General features: G+C 46.4%; 1 protein-coding gene across 1 annotated transcript in view; it reads right to left on the minus strand.

Annotated features, from left to right (window-relative positions):
- asnsd1 (asparagine synthetase domain containing 1) overlaps positions 1-20062 on the minus strand; it is a gene marked incomplete at its 5' end in the record, with an annotated part of 83638 nt that overhangs the window by 58281 nt on the left and 5295 nt on the right. The window contains 1 exon segment of the mRNA XM_084311398.1: positions 18929-19110. Within this exon segment, the coding sequence (XP_084167524.1) occupies positions 18929-19110 (182 nt within the window).

Below are 20062 nucleotides of genomic sequence, written 5' to 3' on the forward strand. Positions count from 1 at the left end.
CCCGTTTCACCCTGCAACTGTCGGTCATGCTTGACCAGGAAAGCGATAAACGCTAAAAAATAAAGTTTTAAAAAAAAAGAACCCATGTCACTTTATTATTATTATAATTTTTTTTTTGTATCTCTTTTCTTTGTTTTTGTTTTTTGTTTTGTTTTCCCTTTTCCCTTTAGTGAATTTATTTTAGGTAAACTCTTCATTCGATTTTGATATTATTTTCTACTATCAGCTATATCTTTTAGTTCTTATCTGTCGAATTGTATTGTACTGTTGTTTATAATTTTGACCGCCAATTGTATTGTTGTATGTGGATGTTTGTTTGTAAATCAAGAAACTGAAAATAAAAAAGGAAGCGGTCTGAGGAGACCCGCCGGTGCATGGCGAGAGGTCTTACTACGCACACCGGACAGGCCGCCATGAAGGAACGCGTATCCCCCACCTCTGTAGGCCACCAGAACCTCCTACGGATAAACTCCAGGGTCCTGGCGGCCCCAGGGTGGCCGGTGAGTGAAGAGGTACAGTATGTGCCCACTGCAGCAGTCGCGAGCGCGCAGCCTTGGGCACATACATCCGTCCCGGAGGACCCCCACCGGGATCAGGCTCCCGTGCCAGAGCTGATCTTACCACCCTATCTATCAGGCACATGCACACATAGAGCTCAAGGGGTGCTTGAGCACCTGCCTTTTTGAGCCTCGTAAAAAAAGTGCCCTTTTTGAAAAAGAAAAATATTTTCTATATATTTTTTTTATTTAAATGTTTACCGTTACGCATATAGACTGCCCTTCCAACTGAAAAATTTCAGGATAGAATAAAAATATTAGGTAAAGAGAGAGAGATGCCCCATATTCCATTGCAGTTTGCACGGCCTCCTCAGCATGCCTCTCCGCGGACCTATATATTTTATGCATAGCGTGGGTGGTGATGATGATGATGATAGAAACTAGGGATGTCCTGATCCGATCACGTGATCGGGATCGGGGCCGATCACGTGATTTTCCGAAGATCGGGATTGGCAAAAAATTAATAAAAAAATCCGGAATTTCTTTTATTTTATCTTTTTGTAACTTTCTTTTTTTTATTCAACAAACATGACCATGTTCACGTCTTAAACTCATACTGAGGCATTCGTTTTGGTTTTAAATTGCATATCATAATTCATTTATTTATTGTCACACAGAGCAGAAGAATTTTGCAAAACAAATCAATAGTATCCAGCTGCAGAACGGTAGACCAGCCACACTCTCAGACCCAAATAATTTTATTATAATTTTTTTTTAATCCCAATTTCTCACATTACATTCACCCTGAATGTTGACGTTATCCAGGTGAAAAGTTAACTTCATTCAAGCGAGGCATTGCAATCCTTGACATAAATCATTTGATGTATAATTAAATCAAAGGAAATGCGTTTGGGTCTGAGAGTGTGGCTGGTCTGCCGTTCTGCAGCTGGATACTATTGGTTTGTTTTGGCAGAATTCTTCTGTTCTGTGTGACAATAAATAAATTAATGATGATATGCAATTTAAAACCAAAACTAAGGCCTCAGTATGAGTTTAAGACGTGAACATGGTCATGTTTGTTGAATAAAAAAAAAAAAGTAAAAAAAATTAAAATCGGATCGGGAAATATCGGTATCGGTAGATAAGCAAAAAAACATGATCGGGACATCCCTAATAGAAACCGCTGTGGCGCATACAGTTGAATGCTGGTATTACACTCATTGAGGGACACGAAGAAGTCAAGTCCGATGGGATTTGGGAATCTCAAATACAAATCGGGATTGGAATAAAAAATGCATTTATATTAAACAATACAGAATATAGGGTACTTCTTGGGGTCTGTAGGGTAAGAACTTATTTCCTCCCCCCTGAACATTTATGGAGATGTATGGGCCTTTTAAGTCAGTGATAAAAGTGTCTTTCAAGGATAAGTGAGCTCCTGCACTGATTATTATAGTTCAATATTCAATATTTGATCAACAAAAACCCCCAAAAAACATAAAAAGCCCCCCCCCCCCCCCCCCCCCCTGAAAAGGGCCCTTAAAAATCGGGCTTGCACGCTATGCATGCTCGGTTAAAACACACAGGTAGGGCCTATAGTGCCCTTTTCAGCCTTGGAGCACCTGCCCCTCTAAAGTCCTGTGCACGTCCCTGTGAGGGCACATGCACAAGGAAGAGACACACTACTAAGTTTTGAGACGGACATTGGACCAGCTCTGATGAAAGCCTGTCAAACTGACAGTGATGCCATGCACTTAATGCGAGCAGCACAAGTAGTGCGCAAAGAGATCTTTAATTCATCCTTCTCTTTTGCACGGAACAAGAATTCACCAAGCTCAGCACGTACAAGGCACACCTGAGAAACTCCACTCCCTCTATATTTGTCCCTCAAGATCCATGCAGTTACAAGAAGTAGGGGGCTAGTTGACACACTTTTCAATCTGGGATTGTGTGTTTCCTATGACAGGCTGCTGCAAATCACATCAGACATTGCCAATGGTGTATGCCAGCGATTTAGGATGGAAGATGTTGTGTGCCCACCAAAGTTGCGTCATGGACTGTTCACAACAGGAGCTGTGGACAACATAGACCATAATCCACGTTCTGCAACAGCCAAAGATTCCTTCCACGGCACCGGAATCTCAAAATAAAAACATATTAAAAAGTTAAATAATAAATTAGTTTAAATAACTTATGATAATTATTATTATTATTGCCATTATTGTTGTTATAATCATTATTAGCATCATTATTACTGTTATTATTTTGGAAATAAACTACCTTTTTGCACTGTTTACCTCCCTTTGTCTGCATAATTTGACCTCCACATTGATCTAAATGCATTTTCTTGAATGCTATTGGTCTCAAAGGTATCACCAACAGAATGGGCACCCTGAAGTTGGTAGGAAATGATACCTTAAGTGTTTTTCTACTGTGTTCCGTTCCAAAGTTATGAATTTTTGAATATTTTGGACGGCCATCTTGGATTTGACCTCTCCCGGGCCTCAGAGGTCAAATCTGACTTCCCTCCACATCTGAAAATAAACCTCATGGTATAAACTTACTATGGTAGAAGTTTCATGCTTTTATGAAAAAGTGCACACTTGTTTTGCTATCCGCTGTACTACCTGTATCACAGCCAACATAGGAATTTGTACCTGTGACTTCCTGTCCATATGGGTCACTGTTTCAACCTTCAGCAAACTGCCATTACCTTTTGTTTACAGTATATTATATTAACTCATTCAGCGCCAGGGGTCGCTGTCTACCTTCTGGCTAGAACGCCATCACTGTAAGTCAATGGGGAGACGGCGAAACTTGCGAGTGCTTAAAATATATCTTATTGTTTTTTCATCCGTACATTTCCGTTTTATACCGTTTTGAATATGAGTATAGTTTGGGTGATTTTTAATAATCCCAGGAAAAGACACGATAATAGCCCTTTAGTGAAATCCACTTATCACGTTGTAATTTTTCGCCTGATTATCGAATCTTCCTGAAATCAACGCTAGATTATCGTTATTATCCTCCCCCCCACTGCCACCAACGGTAAAAAGCACAACACAGTCCACACAGATAGCTTCGATCAGGCTGGATGGATGAAAAATGAATGGATATAGCTAATAAAAGAAATAACGATTAAAACCCGACTTTTCTCGTGATTGGCGCTGAATGAGTTAAGCACAACACTTGATTCATACTTTAAAGTCATTACAGCAATAGTAGGAAAATTAGCAAATGCAATTTTCACTTCATGCCAGTGCTTAACACATTGAGTGCCACGCCCCTTTGACCATATATGGGCTAGAGTGCCAGCGCTGATGTCAATGAGAGGTCGGGGAAATTTGCAAAGGCTTAAAGTGGAGATGAAGCATAGCGATAAATACATATTCATAGCATCACATTAGTATTTAGATAAGCCACAGAAAAAAATCACGTTATAAAAATAAGCAGTTTCTAAGAAAAAACGATTTGTTATGTGCTTTTTTGAAGCATTTATCATTATGGGCGCGGCCATTTTGTTGCTGACGTCATGGGGGTGGTGTGGCTGTCTGCAACACTGCAGCTCCCTGCATTCTACTGACCACCTCAGGAGAATTGCACGCAGTAGCACACTGACCTCCAGAGGCTGTAGTTCGCAATGGATCTGGACGAGGTGGACAGACAGAGGTTTTCAGAAACCCAATTGCATATGCATTTGAGCCTATTAGAGCGACACCAGTGAGACGTGCTCCTCCTGTCGAGCCGGACGACGATGGAGAAAATAACAACATGCCTGAAGATTGTCACCATATGATGTCATAATCAAATATTCTAGAACATTTGTGATGTCACAGTATGATGTCATAATCGAACATTCTAGAACATTTGTGTTCTATATATATATTCAACAATTCTCTCAGCATTTCCTGGCAGAAGCTGTGGAAAGGACCTTGCCGACCGTTTTGCTGTGGAAAGGACCTTGCCGACCGTTTTGCTGTGGAAAGGACCGTTTTGCTGTGGAAAGATCTATGGATACAGGGAGTAGGAAGAGAGTCAGGTCACCAGAGGGGGAAGGGGGGGTTAAAATTGGCAAAATGGGTAGCAGTGTGTTATGGTTTGACACCGACCCCAAACGCAACGACACAAGAGAGTTGGATTCAGAGTTGCCAAATACAAGGGCTTGTTTATTTGGTGACTAGAATAAGTGAAACAGGGAAAGCAGGTCAACAAGAAACAGGTACAATGAACAAGGGGCAAAGTTCTGCTGCTCTGCAGCTTCTCCCGGAAGGGTAGTCTTGGGAAGCAGGAGCAGACCTCTGTACCGCTCTGCAGACTCTCACGGCGGACCTCTCAGATGTTGTGCAAGACCGAGAGAGGGAGAGAGGGAACGGGTCAGTGACAGAGCAGACTTGAAACGAGCTGGAGGACAGGGTGTTATATTCTTCGTGTTAAACAACACAGTGATGAGCAATATTCCAAAAACAGCCCAAGTGAATATCTTCATGTAACCACACAGTGAGCAAAAATCCAAACACCGTCCAATTGTGAAATACTATCTTCGTGTAAATACACAGTGAGCAAAAATCCAACACAGTCCAATTGTGAAATACTATCTTCGTGTAAATACACAGTGAGCAAAAATCCAACACAGTCCAAATGTGAAACAATATCTTCGTGTAAATACACAGTGGGAGGTGGAAGATCCCAAAATATTATTCCATAAAGGAAAGAGCAAAAACGTTAATGGCTGGGTGAGTGACTGTCTGACAAAAAGGTGGTAGACTTCAGTGTAAAGGTTACACACGAAAATCGGAAATAGGTCAAGACAGTCAATCTAGATAAACTCACCCAGACGAGCTGCATAAAGGAACAGGAACAAAGTGGAGGCGAGCGCGCGCCACGGAGCAGGTATCCAAGCGGAGGCTTCTAGGAAAGCGGAGGCTTCTAGGAATTCCTGGAGAATAGCACAGTGAAACAGCAGCAACGGGGAAAAACATCCAGCGACAAATCAAGACGAACCAACAACTTAGGGTGGGGAAAACGGGGTATAAATAATGAGGGATCGATTGATTGAAAAGCAGTGACAGCTGGGGAATGTGATTGACAAGCGTGGGGAAGTGAGAGAACCAATCAGCGACGTCTCAGATGACGTCAACGGGGAGAAACGTGTGAACGAGGGGATAGAACCAATTGACAGAAAATGAATGAAAACAAAGCGAGGGTGGTTAAAGGAACAGAACGAGTGAGAGCGCAAGGACAGAAACCTCACAGTACCCCCCCCTCCAAGGGAGCCACCCGGCGACCAGGCCGACCCGGCCCGTCAGGATGGGCTCGATGGAAGTCAGCGATCATCCACCAACACGGGAGGCGCCGGATCAGGAGCTGGAGGCAAAAGGGGACTGAGGGAGACGGGCTTAACCCGGGAGACATGGAACACGGGGCGGATGTGCATGGATGCAGGAAGCTTCAGGCGCAGGGCCGCCGGACTGAGTACCTTCAGGACCTCGAAAGGTCCGACGAAACGGGGTTTGAGCCTCCTGGCCGAGGACCGTAGCGGGAGGTCCCTTGCGGAGAGCCACACCCTCTGCCCAGGGCGGTAAGTCGGCGCAGGAACCCGGCGCCGGTCGGCACCACGACAGGCGCGCTCAGACGTCTGGAGCAGCGGACCAATCATCACAGTACTTCAAGAAGCCCGTGGTGGGGAAAGAGCCAAACCTTACAGCACCCGGCGACCCACACGGCCCCGGCCTGCCCGGACGGGACCCAAGGAAGCCGGCGATCAGGGGCACTGGAGAGGGGGACAAAGACAGAGGCCCGGAGAGGGGGACCGGAGACGTGGACAGAGGACCGGCGAGGGAGGCCGGAGACGGGGACTGGGACCCGACAGCGGAGGCCGGGCACAGGGACAGAGAACCGGCGAGGGAGGCCGGAGACGAGGACTGGGACCCGGTGAGGGGGCTGGACGGCACCCGAAGACACCGGGCACGACAGGAGGGGCTCCACCCCTTGATGGCACCGGAGGACCAGGCGATGTGGGGCTCGTGCAGCGCGAGCCAGGGCCTGCCCAGGACCACAGGGACAAGAGGAGAGCTGGTGACGAAAAACTGGAGCCTCTCAACGTGGTCACCAGCAACGGTGAGAAGGACTGGACAGGTGCGTTGAGTGACGTCAGCCAGGCGGCGATGATCCATTGCGAAGACCTCCAAGGGCCTCTCGAGGTCCTCAAGCGGAATGCCGGCCCGGGTGGCAAACCCAACGTCCATGAAACTCCCCTCAGCACCAGAGTCCATGAGTGCACCCACCGTCGCCCGCTGGTCCGCCCAGGCTAGGGTGACGTCCGCCAGACGGTTGGGTGGTGCACGGGTGGGTATGGACGAGAGGTCCGGAGGCGACTCACCAGCGGGCCTCCGGGGCGGGGGACAGGAAAGACGGCTCACCAGGATCTCCCGGGGCCTTGGCGAGCCTGGTCCTCTTGGCCGGGCACGGCAATTGGAGACACGGTGTCCATCCCGGCCACAGTAGAGGCAACGGCCGGAGAAGAGCCTGGACTCCCGCTCGGCCGGGCTAAGGCGGTTGCGTCCCAGCTGCATGGGTTCCTCCTTGGTCACGGCTCGGGAGGGAACAAACCCATCAGTCACGGAGGGGGCAGGACGGACAGCACTGTAGAGGCGGCCGCTGGGAAAGGGAGCCCCAGAGCGGCGGTCGACGGCACAGTCGTAAGGCCGGCGAGGCGGAAAGACCTGAGCCCTGGACTCCCTGAACACCCCCTCGGGGTCGTAGTACTCGGGGGGTACGTCTGGGGTAAAGAAAACCTCCTCGAGGTCGTGGTCCTCGGGGGGTACGTCTGGGGTACCGAAATCCTCCTCGAGGTCGTGGTCCTCGGGGGGTGCGTCTGGGGGTCCCCGTCGGGTTCTCTCAAGTCTTCTCTCCTGGAGGCGTCCGTCGACGCGGATGGCGAGGCTGAACAGGTCCTCGAGGGAACCAGGTTCCTCCTGGGTCGCGAGCTGGTCCCTGACTGCGTCACAGAGCCCCCTCATGAAGGTTAGGCGAAGAGCAGGTTCGTTCCATCCACTCTCCACCGCCGCCAGTCGAAACTCCATGACATAGTCCGTCACCCTGCCGCTCCCCTGTCGGAAGGTCCCCAACCGGGCTCCAGGGTCCAGACCTCGGGCTGGATGGTGGAACACTCTGCGGAGCTCCGCCACGAAGTCTGGGTAGGAGAACAAAAAATCTGCCTCCATTGCCCAGGAGGAAGTGACCCACTGGGCAGCATGGCCTGAAAGTAGGTTGGTTATATAAGCCACTTGGGACCCACGAGCAGAAAAACGGCTTGGTTGATGACGGAAAACCAACTCACATTGCATGATGAATGTGGCACACTCCTCGGGATTACCGTCGAACAGCCGTGGGACGGAGAGAAGGGGTTCCCGAGATGCGAGATCTGCTGGGGCTGCGGGGAATGTTCCTGAAGGGTGTGAGAGGTGAAAGGCATTAACGGTGTCGCCCAGTGAGTGAAGCTGAGCGAGAATGTCGGACTGTTGTCCCGCCAAAGCGGCCATTGAACCTTGAACAAGCAGGACCTGCTCTCGGAGTCCCTGTACAGCAGCTGCAGCCGCATCCAGCTGTAGGGCGTGTTCCTTGGCTGACTCCAACTGGACTGCCGCTGCTGTGCTGACTCTCTTGCGGGCGCAGACTGCGCAGGCCAGTACGAACCCCTTGACGTCGTTCCTCATGGTGGGCCACCAGAATCGACGAGCCAGGAGGGAGAACGTGCGATGAACGCCCGGGTGGCAGGCGAACCGGCTGGTATGGCCCCACTGGAGGACCCGGGACCGGACTGAGTTGGGGACAAAGAGACGGTTAACAGGTACATTGCCTGGAGCGCGATGGAAGCGTAGGGCACGCCTTACCACCCCCTCGATGCCCAAGGTGACTACTCTCTCTGTGTCGGCTGGGGTCGTCATTGGTTGGTTCGTAATGTTATGGTTTGACACCGACCCCAAACGCAACGACACAAGAGAGTTGGATTCAGAGTTGCCAAATACAAGGGCTTGTTTATTTGGTGACTAGAATAAGTGAAACAGGGAAAGCAGGTCAACAAGAAACAGGTACAATGAACAAGGGGCAAAGTTCTGCTGCTCTGCAGCTTCTCCCGGAAGGGTAGTCTTGGGAAGCAGGAGCAGACCTCTGTACCGCTCTGCAGACTCTCACGGCGGACCTCTCAGATGTTGTGCAAGACCGAGAGAGGGAGAGAGGGAACGGGTCAGTGACAGAGCAGACTTGAAACGAGCTGGAGGACAGGGTGTTATATTCTTCGTGTTAAACAACACAGTGATGAGCAATATTCCAAAAACAGCCCAAGTGAATATCTTCATGTAACCACACAGTGAGCAAAAATCCAAACACCGTCCAATTGTGAAATACTATCTTCGTGTAAATACACAGTGAGCAAAAATCCAACACAGTCCAATTGTGAAATACTATCTTCGTGTAAATACACAGTGAGCAAAAATCCAACACAGTCCAAATGTGAAACAATATCTTCGTGTAAATACACAGTGGGAGGTGGAAGATCCCAAAATATTATTCCATAAAGGAAAGAGCAAAAACGTTAATGGCTGGGTGAGTGACTGTCTGACAAAAAGGTGGTAGACTTCAGTGTAAAGGTTACACACGAAAATCGGAAATAGGTCAAGACAGTCAATCTAGATAAACTCACCCAGACGAGCTGCGTAAAGGAACAGGAACAAAGTGGAGGCGAGCGCGCGCCACGGAGCAGGTATCCAAGCGGAGGCTTCTAGGAAAGCGGAGGCTTCTAGGAATTCCTGGAGAATAGCACAGTGAAACAGCAGCAACGGGGAAAAACATCCAGCGACAAATCAAGACGAACCAACAACTTAGGGTGGGGAAAACGGGGTATAAATAATGAGGGATCGATTGATTGAAAAGCAGTGACAGCTGGGGAATGTGATTGACAAGCGTGGGGAAGTGAGAGAACCAATCAGCGACGTCTCAGATGACGTCAACGGGGAGAAACGTGTGAACGAGGGGATAGAACCAATTGACAGAAAATGAATGAAAACAAAGCGAGGGTGGTTAAAGGAACAGAACGAGTGAGAGCGCAAGGACAGAAACCTCACACAGTGAAGAGTTTGAGGTCTTGGTGAGATTCAAAATTAATGCAGGTGCGGCCGCACTGCATCCATTAAAGCTAGAAAAAAGTTTGGATGATCAGATAGGACCAGGATATGAGACAAAAACATTGTCAAACGGCGTGCTGAGAGTATGCTGCAAGGATTCAGTACAGTTTAAAGCAGCTGGGAAGTTGACAATGGTGATGGAGGTGGGGGTGGAGACAATTATCCCTGGAGAGAGACAGCAGGGGCTAAAAGGAGTCATTTACGGGGTTTGCGGTGAGTTGACCGAGGAGGACATTAAGGGTCATATCAAGGGAGGAATTGTCAGTGGTGTCTATAGATTCAAGGCAAGGGAGGGGAGCTCAGGAGCGCCAGTAGTGGTAACATTTGCAGACGCAGTGTTACCAGTCAGGGTGTATATAGGGAGCATGTCGTACGCCGTGAGAGAGTATGTAAGGCCACCGCTGCGATGCTATAAGTGCCAGAAGTTCGGGCATATTGCAGGGGCTTGCAGGGCGAAACAGAAGTGTGCGAAGTGTGGCGAGGGTCATGAGATCAAGGAGTGCAATGCAGAGGTTCCCAAATGCTGTAACTGTGGAGGGGAACACCATGTAGCGTTTCGTGGGTGTGCATATGTTGCTCAGGCCAAGGAAGTGCAATCTGTGAGGGATCAGTACAAGGTGTCATATGCCGAGGCAGTTAAGTCAGTTGCGACTGTGAAAGAGAAGGAAAGGAGACAGGGGGTGAACAGGGTGCAGCAGGGGAGTCAGCAATCTGCTCCAACTCTGCCAGCCGCGCCTCCTATTATTTCCGATGCGTCTCGGTCTGGACCTGGTCTGCCAGCCGCGTCTCAGGATGAGGTGATGATAATGACCAAGACAGCGTTTCTGGCTTTCATGGTAGAGGTGGTGGCGGGAGTGAAGGACAGTGAATCAAAGTCTAACGTCTGTCTAACGGTGGCTAATGCAGCTGAGAGGTTTTTGGGGGTAGGGATAAGGCCAGAAGAAATCCATACTGTACTGAAGGAGAGTGGGGTGCTGGGTGAGGGTGGGCAGCGGCCGGGCAAGGGTGCTGCACTGGGGGCAAAGGGGAAGGAGAGGAAAAGTGGGGTTGAATGGCAGAAATGCAGGAGTGGAGGGGCAAAGGAGAGGGAGAAGAAGGAGAATGAGAAGAAAAGTGGGGGTGAACAGTCGTGTGCACTAGGGGCAAAGGAGAAGGGGAAGATAAGTGGGCAGATAGGCAGGGGGCGGACGACAGACAGGGAGAGTGAGGGGGACAGCAGTATGGAGGAAGAAGAAAGAGGATTAGATCACTGATGTTCTGTATTCTTCAGTGGAATGCCCGGAGCCTGATCGCTAATGGACAGGAGTTAAAAAGATTTGTGGAGGAAGTCATAGTGAAACCTGAGTTAATTTGCATTCAGGAGACGTGGCTGAAACCTAGCCTTGAGTTTGTTATTCCAGGATATGAGTGTTTAAGAAAAGACAGAGTTGGTAGAAGAGGCGGAGGGTGTGCAACTTTCGTTAGAGAAGGGATCCAGTATAGGGCATTGGACATAACATCTAACCTTGAGTGTGTGGCAGTGGAAGTTTGGAGTAATCAGAGCCATAGTCCCATAACGGTGCTTAATTTATATAATCCGTGTAAACAACTTATTTTGCCTGAGTTTGATGAAATTATGCAGAAGGTGAGAGGTCCAGTTATATGGGTCGGTGATTTTAATGCTCGTAACCCATTGTGGGGAAGCAATAGTAAGGACAGTAATGGAGTCGTGGTTGAGGAGATCCTGGATAAGCATGAGCTAGTTATGATAAATGATGATAGACCGACTAGGTTTGATGTCACAAGGAATACTTGCAGTCACATAGATTTGTGTTTTGCCTCCTCGGGTTTGGCTAGGGTTGGAGAGTGGGAAGCGCTGGATAGTAATACTATGGGAAGCGACCACTGTCCTATTCTGTGCAAATTTGGAAGGGATCTGATAATAGAAATCGAGGAGAGGGTGCCCAGGTATAATTTTTCTAAAGCTAATTGGGAAGAGTTCTTGGAGGCGGCCCGAAAGTGGGTAGGAGAGATTGACTCTGAGGGGAGTGTAGACGAGTGGAATGCTTCTCTTAGTGAGATGATACATAGGGCAGCGCAGGGCACAATCCCTATGAAGGAGGAACCCAGAGCTAGAAGGATGGTTCCCTGGTGGAATAAAGAATGTGACGTAGCTGTAAGGAATAGGAATAAAGCATACAAGAGGGTGAGACAGTATCCAGGGTTGTGCCAGTCAGTAGAATATAAGAGGTTAAGGGGAGTAGCACGAAGAGTTATTAAAGATGCTAAAAAGAGTAGTTGGAGGAAGTTCTGTGAAACACTAGGCCCTGAGACTTCTGTGAGGCAGATGTGGGCAGTCGTACACAGAATGGCTGGAATATATAAAAAAAGCTTGATTCCAGTGATTCAGAAGGGGGGGGTAGAAGCAGTAACCAATAAAGAGAAGGCAGACATGCTGGTGGAGGCATTTCAGGCAGTGCATAACTCTGGGAGTCTGGGGGAGGAGAGAGGGAGAAAGAGGTCTGAACTGCTATCGCAGAATGAGTGGAAGTTGAGAAGAAGCTCAGAAAATAATAATCTGATTAATTTGTACTTTACAATGAAAGAGTTAGGGGATGCTATCCAGGCTGGTGCAAATACGACGCCTGGCAGAGATGGATTATCCTATGAATTATTTAAGAATTTGGACGAATTTGTAATGATTGAAATACTGGGTTTGTTTAATAATGTGTGGCTAGAAGGCTGCTTGCCAAAGGAGTGGAAGCATGCCGTCATCATTCCTATTTTGAAGCCAGGTAAAGTAGCGGCTGACCCAGGGTCTTACCGACCCATAGCCTTTACGTCTGTATTGTGTAAAATTATGGAAAGGATGATTACTAATAGATTAGTTTACTTTTTAGAAAGTAAGGATCTTTATGTTGGGTATCAGAATGGGTTTAGAAATGGCAGGTCTACAATGGAATCAGTAGCTGTTCTAGACCAGGACATTAGACAGGCTTTTGACAATAAGGAAGTAGTGATAAGTGTATTTTTGGATATTGAGAAGGCGTATGACTCTTTGTGGAAAGAGGGGCTGCTTTTGAAATTGTATGACCTAGGAGTTAGAGGGAGATTGTTTAATTGGATAAAGGATTTTCTATTAGACAGGACGATCCAAGTACGTGTGGGGGGGCAAACCTCAAAAACTGTAAAAATAGAAAATGGCACCCCGCAAGGAAGCGTGATTAGCCCGGTCCTCTTCGATGTGATGATTAATGACATTTTTGGGCAAATTGGAAAAGGATATGGGTTGTCTTTATTTGCGGACGATGGGGCCATATGGAAAAGAGGGAAGAATGTTGAGTATTGTTTAAAGCAGGTACAAAGAGCTCTGGGGGATGTAGAGGAATGGGGAGACAAGTGGGGTTTTAAAATATCCGCCTCTAAGTCTAATTATATGATTTTTGGTTTTAGAAAGAGGGTGCCTAGGGGAAGGCTGGTTATGTATGGATCTCCCTTAGAGAGAGTAAAGGTGTTTAAATTTTTGGGAGTTTGGTTTGACGAAAGATTGAATTGGGCTGTTCATATAGAGAAAATCCTGGCAAAGTGTGAAAGAATAGTGAATGTGCTGAGAAGTTTGGCTGGGAGTGGGTGGGGAGCGGATAGAGAGACCACGTGCATGATATACCAGGCGATGATCAGGTCAACAATTGATTATGGTTGTTATGTGTACGGCTCTGCGGCCAAGTTTAATTTGCGAAAGCTGGATGTGCTTCAGTGCAAGGCTTTGATAATCTGCTGTGGAGCTTTTAAGACCACCCCTGCTTCAGCACTATTGGTGGAAATGGGGGAGTTGCCCCTAAACCTGAGGAGAGTAAAGTTAGGGCTACAGTACTGGGCAAAATTGAGTGGGACAAGTCTGTCCTTCCCAGCTAGGTGTTTACTTTCAGGAGATGGGGATAAGTATAAACCTTTTTTGGCCAGTATTGATCAGTGGGCCAGGAAGTTGAGACTGCATCAGGGGGGAGTGGCGGAGCACACTCGGTGGCTATCAGTGCCATTTTGGCTATTGCCTGATCGAGTCATTGAACTTAGGTTCTTGAAGGAGGAGGATAAGGGCGAGATTGTGGAGGAAATAGAGAGGTTCCTTCTGGAATCAGGGGCTCTGGAGGTGTACACTGATGGCTCTGTGGATCCTGAAAGTGGGAGGGCAGGATTTGGGTGGTGGGTGCCTTGGTTAGGGATCGGTAAGGGACAAAGAATATCCGATGGCAGCTCAGTATTTGTGACAGAGTTGCTTGCCATCCTCTGGGCATTGTGGTGGGTGGAGGAAGTGGGACCAAGCCAGGTGATTATATGCTCTGACTCGGCTGCTGCACTGATGGCTCTGAGTGCAGGTGGGTCTAAAGCTCGCCCTGATCTCATTCAGGAAATAATGTTGGTTTTATATAGGATTGCGAAGGCAGGCTGGTCAGTGGAGTTTTGTTGGGTCCCGGGACACGCTGGGATTGCGGGGAATGAGATGGCTGACTCCCTTGCCAAACAGAGCCTGGGAAGGGAGGAAGTGATAGGTATTTCAATGGGAAGAGTAGAACTCAGAGATAAGATAAAGAAAGGAGTTGAGGCTGAGTGGCAGGATGAGTGGGAAAGGGGGACCAAGGGAAGGCACTATTTCTCTCTGCAGCCTCGGGTCAAGATCAAGGTGGAGGGATATGGGTCAAGGAGTGATAGGGTGAAGATGTGTAGACTGAGGCTGGGGCACTGTGGGTTGAACAGTAGCTTGTTCATTGTGGGCAAACATCCAGATGGGGTGTGTGAATGTGGAGAGACTGAAACTGTCGGGCATTTCTTCCTAAAATGTGAAAGGTATAGGAAAGAGAGGGAAATCTTTTATAAAAGTCTGGTAGAGCTGGGAGTATCTTCCTTCTCTCTTAAATCATTCTTTGGCATGGATAATGAGAACCACCAGTTGATCACAGAGGCAGTGCTGACATTTCTGCATGCTTCAGAGTTGTACCAGAGGATATAGCGTTAGTGTATGTATTAGTATTGGACAGGCAAGAGGAGCAGAGAAGAAGGAGAAAGTGTGAGTTGAAGAGGCCTAAAGATGGAACACCACTAGTGTAGTATAAGAAATCCCGCGGAGGGGGGCTCAGACAGGAAGTAGCAGCAGTAGCTGCACTCCAATGGACAATGTAGGTGATGACGGGGTCCAGTAGAAGAAGAAAAAGAAGGAGAAGAAGGAGAAGAAGAAGAGCCCATAAAAAGAATTGCGGAGGGCAGTAATACGCCTCGATGCGTCTACTCTGCCGGAAATTCAAATAAGAAGAAGAAGAAGCATTTCCTGGCATTTTTTTAGACTACAACATGAATCCAGACTGGTTTGACCCTCAAAATGGTCGACCGAAGTCAAACACATGTGGGTAAAGCCCTATTTTTGATAGTGTTTTTTGTCTATTTCAGATATATAGTCATCACAGCTTCTGTACTGTATATAGTCATCACAACTTCTGTACTGTATAGAGTCATCACAGCTTCTGTACTACTGTATATAGTCATCACAACTTCTGTACTGTATGTAATAAATACATGAGTTATACCAGTAGCAGGAGAAACTGCTATGTAGCAGGGAAACTGTTATTTGTCCAAATGCCCTGAAATAACCAACTGCACAACCGGGGTACAAGGAATAACAACTTTATTTCATAAAGGTACCTATGCCAAACAATTATACAGAGGACACAGGATCTGAATTAAAACCTATCATTACCCGGCCCATTCACATCACATGTATATAGAGTCATCACATTTATGACTAACGTTCTGATACAGAGCAAGGTATCAGGTGAGACTAGACTTTCGTATTGTTTACATCAGGGTCCCCCATTTTCAATTCATAATGACATTTATGACTAGCGTTATGATACAGAAAGCTAACGTTATTGTACCTACTGCATATCACTACAGGTGGCTAGTCTAAATAGGCCCCTATAGACAGTCTGCAAAGATTATATGCGAAACACTGATCCAACACCCTGATTATACCCTCGCTCTGTTGCGGTAGAAGCGGGTCTTTGAGCTCTGTCTCCGGCGCAGGGCTGACGCTGGTTGAACTACCTGGGCTGGTCTGTCCGTCTCTCCTGCACTATAGCCACTGAAGTCGAAGACCGAGGGAACAGCATCAGGCTTCAGCTGATTAGTGGTCTTCTGGACAAACCTCCCATCCTCTTCAAAGCCCCCCTCAACAACATAATCCGAGGCAATGAAATGTTGCCCGCAGATCTTCGTCCACTGTCCAACAGGTGGATCGCGCCGCTTCAGTGCAGCCAGCCAACGCGCCAATAAAAGTGTTTTTTTCACTGGTAATTTGTGGAAATGAACCACCTTTCCTCTCTCTTTCATGCGGTAAAATTCGTTCGAACAGCCGGGAGCAATACAAAAAGCACCACGCGGTCCCGATGTTTGGTAGGCAACATTTTATTTACAGACTGACCCGACAATCCATAGGCATCTAACTAGGAGCCAGACCCAACCAGCCCCATGACATCAGCAACAAAATGGCGGCGCCCATGTTGAAAACAGGGATATTATATTTGATTTTTTAGACAAATAAGCTAGATTTCACATTTGATTATAGGACCCTGTCTTACACAAGGTACACAACAAACAAACTAGGATCACATTGTTCACTGCTTCATCTCCCCTTTAAACTATATCTTAAATTATGGCTATGGGTCTAAAACACCCCTCGCTTATCAATGACTTGCTTGCAGTCAACATGTATGAAACGGATTGTTTGTTCATCAGTACATTTCCGTTTTATACCGTTTTGAATACGAGTATAGTTTCGGAGAGTTCTAGTAATTCCAGAGAAATTCCGCGATAATAGCTCTTTAGTGGAATACACAAAACATGTAATTTTTCGGCTGATTTATTAATCGTTTTCAAATAAACGCTCGATTATCGATAGTATATGTGTACTTATGCACGCTAGAGAAGCGGGCTGAAAAATCTATTATCCATGACCTGGTCAGCGCTAACGTCATACACACACACAGACACGCTGCGATGGCTGAGAAAAAAAACATCTGATTAAACCAATACTGGTAAAATAGAGTCCTTTCCTCACATCAGATGTTCTGCAAAAAGATTCATCCAATTCCTAATCGCCATTCCAAATATTGATCGCGTTTATTGATCCAACGTTATAGTTCGAAACACATAATCGACGCTGCTCTGAGGGTCCTCAGTCAATCTGGTAACACAATACTGCTTGCCCGAGATGGGAAAGCCCCGGACCGGACTTTTTTTCCTGATGCACAACCCCAGCCAATCCAATCCAATGATGTGCATTACCATCCGGGAAACGATAGGTGGCGGTATTTGCCCTTTTCGAGCTCAGACCCATTCACAATGATAACATCAGGCTGGATGGATGAAAAATGAATGGATATCGCTAATAAAAGAAATAACGATTAAAAGATGAAGTCATTGGCACTCAACGCATGGCGAGTTAGCACGACTAATCTAGTTGTTGGCACTCAATGTGTTAAAGCAGGGGTGGCCAACCCGCGGCTCGCGAGCCGCATGCGGCTCTTTGCCCGTCAATGTGCGGCTCTTCCATCCAAAAGAAAAAAAATAAAATATTATAATTTTTTTTTTTACTTTTTTTTTTTTTTTTTTTGTCACTCATTCCACAAGGACGTAGAATAAACATTTAATTTCTTTTTTAAATGGTCCATTTGCATGTTCTTGGTATCAGAATCTAGGGAATTTCTCCACCATTTTTCATCATTGCAACACAGTTTTTTGCAAGACGTTCACAGAAAGGTAGAGAAACTAACTGCGTTCTGTTTTATGGCAATAACGTTCAGGTTTGTGGGAGATAATCCCAAAAAATAAGAGAAATAAAAAAGTTAATCCAGAAGTCAGATGATTGACAGGGGCTGGTGTGAGCTGGGTAGGGTCGTTTTTCAAAATTTGAAAGCCCTGAGTCTCTTCCTTCAAAAGACTACACTCACTTTTGGATGTGCCACTTCCTCCTGTCAATATGCGCCGGTTTCCGACTCAATGCCCTGAGATTTCTATAATCTTATATTTCACTAATAACAGTTAAAATAATTGGTAAACAAACGTAATGCTGAAAATATACACTTTTACTGTATATCTCGGGCTTAAGAGGTTAACCCTGTGAGGCCCAAATTAAAAAGACATTAGCAACTTCAGAGGCCAGAGGGTGGGACATATAAACACATTTACTATCAAATAGCATTGTGAGGCTGAACAACAGGACCAATTGACTATACATGTGCTTAAATGGGAACTATCTTATAAATGGCCTTTTTCAGTGTTTACCATTGTTTCTTAGCTATGTGGACTTATATTAATAGGATCTATGTCTCTAATTCTCATATTGGCGCATTCTTCCAATTCTCCTCTCACAATATTCACCCTCACTGAACTGAGTCATCTGAAAATGTGCATATCTGTGATGTCAGAGATTTCTCAGCTGCATAATAATGTGGCAGTTGATGTGGCAGTTGGCACCAGGCCACACAGTGGTTGGAGCCCAGCCTCAAAACGGCTTAAGATCTTGAGATAGAAAAATGCGGTTTTTGAGTACTTGATTAGAAATACAAACCGTACGTTAAATCTAGAGGAAGGAAGGACGTGGTACTTACCTCACCATTTGAAAAAAACCTAGGTGTTCCATAGACTCACAGGAATTGTGTAAAAGTGCCCAAATAGTGAAAGAAATAGTCAAATAGTTCCCCTTTAACATTTTTTAAATAAACATTCTTTTTTTAAATGGCTAAAAGTGATTTTGTAATTTTGCAACCGTGGGTCTCACAGGGTACTTTTAACCCCGTGAGGCCCAAATAAAAAAGACATTAGCAACTTCAGAGGCCAGAGGGTGAGACCTATAAACACATGAAGGGTGCCGTGACTGAAAAAAAAGGTTGAGAAACGCTGGTATATGGTGTGGCTCTTTGTGGTACCACAGTAATTTTTGTGGCTCTTAGTCTCTGACTGGTTGGCCACCCCTGTGTTAAAGGGTCACCTCATCAAAAAAACAATGCCGATTTATTTTGCACATAATCTCACATCCAAAAACTAAACAGTTTTTCAAATTTCAATGTCTCCAATGAGATCACTGGTGGCCATATTCAAACTAATTTACTCTTCTAAACTAAATCAGTGTGCAAAACTGTTTTTGGATGTGTGAGATTTAGTTTTTGGTGAAATGCCCCTTTAAGGACAGGTAGAATATGAAACAAGTTTCATGCCTACCTAGCTTCCCTTCCATGGTCTCCGATGATTCTGTCATCTCTGCCCAGATTCCGGGAGGAGATTCTGCCCAGTTCCATGGCTAGTTCTTGGACCAGTCCCTCATGTCCAGACATCTTGAACCGGACTCTGTGTCTGGAGTAACCTGCCAGTTGCTCATCTGCCCCAATGCCGGTCAAGATCACCTGCAGTCATAAAGTAACACAACAGACATGCATGCAAATGAATGTGGCGGTTGATAAGGATCTCGGTCACTGCCAAAACAAATTCTGAACCCTAGGAAAAAAAAAATTGAATATGTAAAACACTGAAATATACTGGGCCTAAAACTTTCAAAGGAATATGCCAACATTATGGGAAATGTGCTTACCATCTTCTCCAGAGTCAGACAATAAAATCGGTACCAATTTCCTACTGAACTGTGCCTTCAGTAGAAAAGGCTGCAAGGTAGCCTAGTTTAGCACAAATTACGTAAAGGAAGTAAAAACTCCTGGGGAGGACATTTCCCCGTAATGTTGGAGTAAATTGGTGTCCAATTTAGAGCGCAGACTCTCATTTGGCAAGGAGTAACGTGTAGGAGGCTCACACTGCCCCCGACATTTTCCTGTCTCTGCTGTGCAGGCGCCCCAACCGACCTGTAGGAGTCACCGTTTACAACGTCCAGATTAGCACCCATCGACTTCCCACCGCTAACTCTGCCAATTGAGTTAGTATGACGGCCGGCCAAGCCGGAGGCAACGCCCACAGCCGGATTCGAACCCGCTGTCTCTGTGTTGGTGACGAGGCAATGTCCGCTGCGCCACCCAGCCGGCATTTGTTTTGTATTTTTAATCAATTACTCTAAAGCAGCATTTTTCCACTTCAAGATTTCAAGCTGTTTTGGGCTGGGCTCCGCCCATAAGCGCTTTGAGTGACAGTCAGACAGAGAGAGATATAGAAAGATTGAGGGGGATACTAATTAATTTCGCCGCAGGGGCATAATCCCACGGGACAATGCATTGGTAACTTGTTTCAAATGACAATATATACCCCTGTGAATATTATTATTGCACGGAGCGGAATACGGGCACGAGTCAAAGATATTTTTTGACAATGATATGCGAGTGGAGAAGCCCCATCCCCGCGCTGCACGATGTG

The sequence above is a fragment of the Notolepis coatsorum genome (genome assembly GCF_963971535.1).
Source record: "Notolepis coatsorum genome assembly, chromosome: 3".
Taxonomy (NCBI): Eukaryota; Metazoa; Chordata; class Actinopteri; order Aulopiformes; family Paralepididae; genus Notolepis; species Notolepis coatsorum.